This window comes from Simochromis diagramma, unplaced genomic scaffold (genome assembly GCF_900408965.1).
Source record: "Simochromis diagramma unplaced genomic scaffold, fSimDia1.1 OVJJ01000418.1, whole genome shotgun sequence".
NCBI lineage: Eukaryota > Metazoa > Chordata > Actinopteri > Cichliformes > Cichlidae > Simochromis > Simochromis diagramma.
The window spans coordinates 120,927-129,844 of record NW_024387407.1 but is presented as its reverse complement, the minus strand read 5'-3'; the positions used below and the strand labels follow the sequence as shown (position 1 = coordinate 129,844).

Genomic DNA, 8,918 nt, shown 5'->3' with positions numbered 1-8,918 from the left:
GCTCCAGTTTCCTCCGCAACCCTGACAGGGAGAAGCAAAAGAGGAGGCATGTTGTTTTTGACAATAGGCATTCTTGGTGTTGACAGCTGTTAAGTTGTTCAAGCAAAATACACCAATCATTCCTTTTAGTCAAAGTTGAAGAGTTTGGTTTTAATAATATTGGGTGTAAAGCTGGAACAATGATGACAGAGAAAAACTTTTAGTCATAATAATTAGGAAAAGCTTGATAAAAATCCTCTCTTCATTTTGTAAACATACAAAATGCATCAAACAAAGACTAAATACAAGAGATTGTAATTCTGCTGGGATTTTGGGTGAGCTGTGGCTCAAGAGGTAGGGTGGATCATCTACCAGTCACCTCAGTGTCAGTGATTTGATCCTCAGGCATGTCAGCCTGCATGTTGAAGTTTCAGGTTTTCAAATGAAAACCTGAAACCTAGTAAAGTAACTGAGTCAAAGTTCAAAGAATAAGTGTAGCAAACACATAACTATCTCGGAAATAATGTGTGACAGTTTAACATTGACGAGAAACAGGAAATACGTCAATGGGGAGAGCAACAGTGTGGTCATTGTTTATTTCCTGATCTACAGTGATACCATCACACCACGAGAACGACTAAAGCAACTTTTCCTTCTCACAAAAAGCTACAAAATCAGAGGTGAGTCTTGTTCATTTTTCATCCTCAAATCTTTTGTAATTCTCATGATACAACAGACACTGAATAAAACCACTTTTAACCAGTCTTGACTGAAAGGACAAAATATTAAGGTGGATTCTGTGAGTGAGCATTAAGTTAATCTGAATACATGCTGACAGATGTCTTACTGGCTGAGGCCCATGGTGTCCTTGCATCAGGTGAACTGATGAAAAACCTTGTGCTCAAACATGATGATATATTTGAAAATATACTGTGATTAGCACATCATTATATTCAGAAAATATTATCAGGAAGGCGTCAAATACCTTTTTCTAAGCATTATATTCAGCAGCAAGACTGTACGGTGCATTACATAGAAAACATCATTAGACAACTTTTGTTGTGAAATTAATTTAATTGAACTCAAGAAAACACTCAGTAGGTTATTCAAAATTGCTGTCTACATAGCTTTTCAAAGCATACAACCTGTTTATCGGAACTAATCAGCAAGCTATGTGTGACTTTTCTGTGCGCCAATGTCAGTGATAGCAAACAGGAAATGCATCAGAGTTCATGGTAGCGCTGCAGTCACAGTGTGTTTTCTGATTTAAATTGATACCATAAAACCACAAAGACATAACGACTGAAGACACTTTTCATGCTCTCAGAAAAGTACAGAGAGATACTTCAAATATTGGTGAGTCCAGCTGGTTTCTCAGATTTACAGAAAAGCACGCAAACTGAACGTGCGTGTTGTAACACATACCGCATGATGTTACTCAGCAATCAAATCATTTTATTCAGAGCAACTGTGAGAGGAGACAAGATGTAGAAGTCCAAATTATTAATTCAGAAAAATATGGAGAAATAAAAAGTTAAAGATAAGATTGTTTGCAATGTAGAATATAGTGAAGGAGGACAGCATGCAGGAGTTAACACCACACAAAAAGAAGGTTCTGGGTTCAAATCCAGTCTCAGGTATTCTGTATATATCAGGGGTAGGCAACCTTTCTGATGACGAGTGCCATTTAAAATTTCCTCAGAAGTCAATGTGCCATATGACTGCATTAGCAATACATTTGCTTTGTCCTGGTCGTTGTGTTCTAAGGCAAGACACTTTACCCTACCGCCTACTGGTGTTGGCCAGAGGGGCCGATGGCGCAATATGGCAGCCTCGCTTCCAGGGCAGCTGTGGCAGTTGTGGCTACAACTGCAGCTTGCCTCCACCAGTGTGTGAATGTGAGAGTGAATGAATAGTGTATTTGTAAAGCACTTTGAGTGCCTTGAAAAGCGCTATATAAATGCAATCCATTATTATTATTATTAAATTTAATAACGCTCTATATTAACAATTACACACTATGTAGAACCACTTTATAGAATTATATTTGTTCACAGATGTTGGCAGCTATCAGCGAATAGTTATCAGCTATTTTGAAACAAAAAAAAAGACACTTTTTATCCATAACAAGAACACCATAACAGCAAATGGATTGTACAACAGAAAATGCAAATGCTATTTATGGTCTCCTCACAACAATGATAAGAAAAATAAACTAGGCCAATATGGCATGTCTGTTAATACAGAGACACACATGCTAATATGATCTCTGGTCTCCCACTCAGAGACACAGGTCTCCGAGCGTCCAGCATTCAGACGGCTACCTGAGGACACTCATGTGAGAGAAAATCTGCTCACACAGATATTTAGAGTCAAATACTGTCAATAATGCCTCTGCAATGTTCTGAAGACAGTTAAACTTGTCAGGTAGTGATGTCCAGCAGGTGAAAATGCAAGCTCCGTGAACACGCACAGCTGTGGATTCCAGCTGCTTCGGTGTTGCATTAACTGGTATTAACTCAGCCAGTTAATGTGAGACAAATCCAGCTGCTTACTAATGATCTCTGGTTTGATCAGAAAATAAAACACTGGTCCATACACCTGAAAGTCCCAAAAATCCATTGTGTCTCGAGTCTACGGATGTATCCGTGTATCTCCGTGGTGCTGATGCTGTGCTGAGCGGAAAGCTCCTGAAGCTTTTGAAGTGTCGGAATGTGGAAAGCTAAAAACGTCCCTCTTACCAGTAGGCTAAGTTATTTTTAGCCAATTATAAGTTGAATCTGGTAGTTGGGGTTGTTAACTAAGATACTGTCATTAAGAAGCGGCACAACTAATGTGTCTATGCGAGCTAATTTGCAATGTGCACCGCTGGCGCGGCCATTTACTTTTTAGTGCATCCTCTCAGATTAATTCACTGCGTGTTGTGCCCAGGGCTGGACTGGGACACAAAATCGGCCCGGGCAATCGGACCGGCCCACCAGGTATTACAGCCATAGAGCCTTTCAATGAAAACAGATGCTGTTGTGACAGTGATGTACACTGTCTTGTTATATGTATGTTTTCTATACATGTTATGTCAGATAAAACCTTTGGTTGTAAGATTCAGATAATTATTTAATAAAAGCGAGACATTTTAAATGAGAATAAGAAAGTATTTCTTTGTGCCCCCCTCTCCCTGTTAATGCCCCACCTGGCCCCCCTGGCTAAACTTTGCTAGACACGCCCCTGCACAGTTACCAGGTGTCAGCTACACAGAAAAGGATCCTGGGGTTATTTGTCTCTCAGAAACAGTTCATAGCATGCCTTCAACTCATTCATGTCACCTAAAAGGTAAACCTGTTTCTCCATCACCTGTTCAGCTCTGATGATTCAGTAAGGACATCTCCTGGTTTCATCTTCATGTTTCCTTCTCACCAAATAACCAAACCGATATCATGACCAGCAGCTTTACAGCTGTGGCTCCAGCAAACATCAACTGATACTAGAAATTAATATTAAATAAATTCTAGCAACAGCTGATCAAGCTTAAATGTGCTGCTGATGGCACAAAGTGCGCGATAAACAAACAAGAGAGAAAAGCCAATCAGCTGATCACTGATCAGTTTCATGATTAAAGTAGCAACAGGAGAGGGAGGGGGAGAAAATTAAAGAAGAAGAAGAGGCAGCGTAACAGCGTAACAACAGAATAAATCTACCTTTGTGTCTTTTTTTCATTCTAGCTGAAGTCCAGGACAAACTGTTCCTTTTCAGCTCAACACAAAACACGTAATATTTTCTCTGAATACGAGAAGATTCCGTCTTTTTACAGAACGGTTGGCAACTCTACTAACTAACCTTAAGAATAAAATAAAGTTCAACATCAGTAACATCATAGCATCCACCTGTATATAAACTCCGTCATGCTAGCTAGTACCCAGTACAAAAAAGTCAGAATAACGAAAATAAATCTGTGAAGGTTCTCAGTCATCCAGGTCATCGTAGTCAAAGGAGCTTGGAAAGAAAAGCGTCTGGACTTCTTTAACCCTTTAAAACCGGTCAGAGCGGGCATGCTCCGTTTTGCGCAACTACTTGTAGAACTGCAACCACGTAAGCTAGCGCAATAATTTCTTTTGCATATGAAACCGGAGGAGTTGTACTTACATCTTATGCCATCAGCTTGTCCTAGGTCACAGTTTCCTTCCACATATAGCTTTGCAAAAACTGCATAAAAAGCGCTTGCAGCAACAAAAACATAATATTCCAGAAACATGCTTTGCCGATCCGATCAGCTGTTCGTAACACTTCCTACGTTAGAATAAACGTCAGTGCGAACTATCGCATGTCCGCCATGACCTGCCCAAAACCGGAAGTGACGTCATTTTCGCGGAAATGTAGTTTTACCATCAGAGCCTCATGAGCCTATACTGGTGTTTTTAAAAGTTATGTTTGACCTTATGACTTTCTGTGTCATTTCTGGGAACTAAAATTGCACTGCTGGAAATGGTTTGTTTTGATGCATATGCTGCTTTTTGCAAATTTGCACTATGATATTTATTTTCATTTTTCCTGCAGTATATAAAAATTGGATGAAGACACTCAAAATAAATTTCCTGTGGTGGGAAACTATTTTGTGCAACTTTTTTGTATTTACAGTTTTGAGAGATAAGCCTCTTAAATTTCTCTAACTAGAAATATATGTTAAAAAAAACAAAAACGATTTTAAATTTTTTTGTAGTTTATTGCACTTTTTTGCAATTTATGTAATTACTATGCACTTAATGCATACATATTATTAAAATTTAGGCTATAATGGTTGTATTGCTGGATAGCACCTTGAAATGCTCCCAAAAATGGCTCTACAACATATAAAAATATAATATAAGCTCTGGCGGACTTTTTTCTATGGTAGGTCTTAAAGGGTTAAGTTGCTTGAAGACGTTTCACCTCTCATCCGAGAAGCTTCTTCAGTTCTAAGGTCAAATGGTGGAGAGTCCCAGATTTAAACCTAGTGGGAGTATCCCCCCACAGAGGGACAAAAGGACCCCCTGATGATCCTCTAATCGCCTGAGCCAAGGTGGGAAACTGGGTGTGGTTCCCAATCAGCCAGAGTTTCGGGTGAGCTCATTGTGAAACCTGGCCCCACCTTATCATGCTAATTCCTGAGATCAGATGGCCCAGGATGTGAGTGGGCTCTCTGTCTAAAATGTGAACATTGGCATCCTTGAAAGAGTGACCTTTGACCTTTAGATGCAGATGGACTGCTGAGTCTTGTCCTGTGGAGGTGGCTCTTCTGTGTTGTGCCATGCGCTTGTGAAGTGGCTGTTTGGTCTCTCCAATGTAGAGGTCTGAGCATTCCTCGCTGCACTGTACAGCATACACCACATTGTTAAGTCTGTGTTTTGGCGTTTTGTCTTTCGGGTGAACCAGTTTTTGTCTGAGCGTGTTGCTGGGTCTGAAATACACTGGGATGTCATGCTTGGAGAAAACTCTCCTGAGTTTCTCTGATACACCGGCTACATAGGGGATGACAATGTTGTTGCGTCTGTCCTTCTTATCCTCCCTCGCTGGTGTCTGGTCTTCTTTTCTGTGCCTCTTTGCTGACTTTAAGAACGCCCATTTAGGATAGCCGCACGTTTTGAGTGCTTCCTTTACATGTGTGTGTTCCTTCTTTTTTCCTTCAGGCTTAGAGGGAACATCCCTCTAAGCCTGAAGGAAAAAAGAAGGAACATGTAGGTGGAAAAATGCACCACTTAGACCAATCAAAAAATGATATGGCAACATGACATTTGGTTGTTTAGGGAAAGGGGGACATTTTAGGAGTGATGGAGAAAGAGAGTGAGAGAGAGAAAGAGCGAATTTTGAGATATGAGAGATTTGTGACATTTAGCGTGTTTGGAGTGTGTAGTTAATGTGTTGTCTTGTGTAGTTAGTGTTTAGTGTTGTGGGTAGTTTTGTGTTGTGTGTCAGAACAATGAGGCGACTGCTGTCTCCAGGTAGAAACAGGAGTGATACACCTGCTGCTGTCAGACCTGCAGGTATCAGGCTGTGATGTTCTCCTTTACGTTCTCCTTTAATAGTTTGAAATGGTTATTTAAAAAAGGGTAAAAGGTAAATGGATGCAAATAACTTTGTTGTTTGCAAAACTTGTGCATAGGATTTTACAATCGACAATTTATTTTTGCATTTAAAGTTTTGAAATATGATTTATTAAACATGTTTGTGGTTGTTACAGTAAAATTGTAACTTTTTTTGTTTTTTGTTTTTTGTCTGATTTTAGATCAATTGTGTTAGTACAGTATGTCAAAATGAAAACATAACTGTAAATTCAGACACGTGAGGTTGTGCTGAAACGAATGATACCAAACAAGGCAAAGTAAATAGTTTTTAAAGGTGAAATATGGAGGGAAAATCAAAAGTAGTTAAAAAATGGCCAATTATACCCTGGGCCCGAGAGGGTTAAACATTTTTTAAAGTAATGAAATAGTTACTTTCCAAGTAAGTAATTACTTTTAGAATCTTGTAACTCAGTTACCTTTTTTGAAGAAGTAGCTAGTAACTATAATGAATTACTTTTTAAAAGTAACTTGCCCAACACTGATCATGAGTGACTCCAAGGTTTCTTACTGGGGGTCAAAATTACTGTCTCAGAGACACATGTAGTTGATCTCAACACAATGTTGAAAATTGGTTTGACTTTGATTTATCTCGAACTAAGGGACCATGAAGGTTGATCCTTTCAAAGATTAAACTAGCATTTATAAACAGTTTGTTGCAAAGAGGTAGATCTCTGAAGTAGGTTTATTTTTCAGATCTGGAAGCATGGTTGACCCAAAATATGAGACATCACCTTCCAACCAGACCTGTGATGCTATCGACACATCTGCCAGCACTTTCTTTATGGTGGTCTACAGTCTGCTGTTTGTGGTAAGTGTCAAATCTTCAGACTGTGCTCTGTTATACACTGGTTGAGGTTTTCATAAACTGTTCATGTTGAGTCTGAAGGTGCATGTACCAAAGTCTTCTTTCCATCATCTCTGTGTCATGTTCAGGTGGGTCTACCTCTCAATGGCTTCGTCATAAAGTTCTACTGTTGTCAAGCTCAGCAGCAGGCATCGAGCAGCTTGAAGGTCTTCCTGAAAAACCTGACAGCTGCCGACTTTCTGCTCTGTCTCTCTCTGCCACTGCGCATCGGCCACTATAATAGCGGATCTATAATAATTTGGCAGCTCTACTGCAGCTTTGGAGCCTCTGCCTTCTACCTCAACATGTGTGCCAGCATCGTATTCATGGGGTACATCGCTGCTAACAGGCAAGAAACTTTTACTGATTTCAGACTGCAGTTCATGATTGTGTTGTTGACTACAAACCATGCACTCCTGATGAAAGCATGAATGATTTCTGAAGGTTTGGCAGCACTGTGACTGATCAGTGAAGTTGTCTACTCCCCTCCTTCCTCTTCTTTCTCAGGTATCTGAAGATTGTTCATCCTTCACGAACTCATGTCCTGCAGACAGTACAGACTGCCCGCATCATCTCGATGATCACCTGGATTTTACTTGTGACTACAGGAATTATTTTCATTATCCTGTTTTTCATCACTCATAAATCTCTGCCTTCTAGTATCAGCCGCTGTGTTCTCATCTTTAGTCCACTGGTCACTGTGTCCTTCAAAATCATTCAGGCTTTGTGTGTCGTTACTTTCCTCGTGGTCTTCATATCTTTGGTCTTCTTCTACTACAGCACCTCCCGCAGGGTGTTGCAGGCACAGCAGAGGCAGCTGGCCTCCTCTGGCTCAGAGAAGCTCTTGAAGTCTCGCAGGAACATGTTGGTGCTGGTCAGCATCTTCTGTGTTTGTTTTGTCCCGTTTTACCTGGTTCGACTACCCTCAGTTTTTCTGTGGAGCAGCTGCTCTGTGGGTCCAGTGTTGTACTACCTGCAGGAGGTGACCACCATGGTTGCAGCTTTCAACGTCTGTCTGGATCCTCTTGTTTACTTTTTCCTCTGTAAGACTTTTCATGCTCAGGTGAGAATGGCATTCAGGGGGACCAACATCCAACAAGCAAATGAGGAGAGTGAGTAGCAGCTGGACATTAAGGAGGATAGATAAGATGGCGGTGAACATCATATGATTAAAGATCAACTTGATTGGATAGCCCTAGTATGAAGATTTGACATCCAGTGATTGTCTTCTGTGAGATGAGCAGTTTAGAAGATTATCTCTAAGAGGTTCTAAGTCCAACCTGTGAATTGATTTGGGATTTTTTGTCTTTTTCATCTGCTCATTGTTGCTGTGTTAGATGGTTAATTTTAAGAATAATTCCTTTATGAAGTGAGAAACACAGAGTAAAAAGTTCCAGGCATCTCCAAAAACATTAGAGCACTTTTCCAAATATGTGATGTCTTGATAAATCGAGTAGATAATTGAAGTTTACACAGCACCATTCTCGCATGAAAATATCTTAAAAGTTTGTTTTGTGACCCAGAAAGAGTAATATTTCAAACTCCGCCACTGCCTTGTTTGGGTTTTGGACGAAATGCATTCTGGGATATTGCATTTCGTCATTTCGAGCTGATTGGAGACCAAAACAGCCAATCAGATTTTTTTGCATTCAATTCTGTGATTGGCTGGTTTTGTGGCACAAATATAATGGTGTACAGAAAGAGTTGAGCTCTTTGGGGGGAAACTCCCACAGGGTATAAATCTGGGACTCTCCACCATTTGACCCTTATAACTGAAGAAGCTTCTCAGATGAGAGGTGAAACGTCTTAAAGCAACTTAAAGAAGTCCAGACGCTTTTCTTTCCAAGCTCCTTGATCTACGATGACCTGGATGACTGAGAACCTTCATAGACTCATGCTGTGTGGATTTCTTCTGTTGTGCTCCCTAAAATCGCCATCCGTAGTTTCCCAGTGTTTTGTTATTAGTTTCCAGTTTCTAGATTTTGGTTTGGTTTTGTAAG

The 8,918-nt window shown here is 40.2% G+C and overlaps 1 protein-coding gene across 2 annotated transcripts; it reads left to right on the top strand.

Moving 5' to 3' along the window:
- The first annotated feature begins 44 nt into the window (after positions 1–44).
- Positions 45–8,186, top strand: LOC120720780 (P2Y purinoceptor 14-like). 2 transcript variants are annotated; one of them, XM_040010558.1, is made up of 4 exons: positions 45–659; positions 6,768–6,882; positions 7,008–7,267; positions 7,426–8,186. In XM_040010558.1, the coding sequence occupies exons 2-4, from the start codon at positions 6,778–6,780 to the stop codon at positions 8,036–8,038; spliced, it is 978 nt and encodes a 325-aa protein (XP_039866492.1). In that variant the 5' UTR covers positions 45–659; positions 6,768–6,777; the 3' UTR covers positions 8,039–8,186. The 2 variants fall into 2 exon arrangements, with proteins under 2 accessions (XP_039866492.1, XP_039866493.1); XM_040010559.1 differs by lacking the exon at positions 45–659 and having other exon boundaries at positions 6,378–6,882.
- The last annotated feature ends 732 nt before the right edge of the window (positions 8,187–8,918 follow it).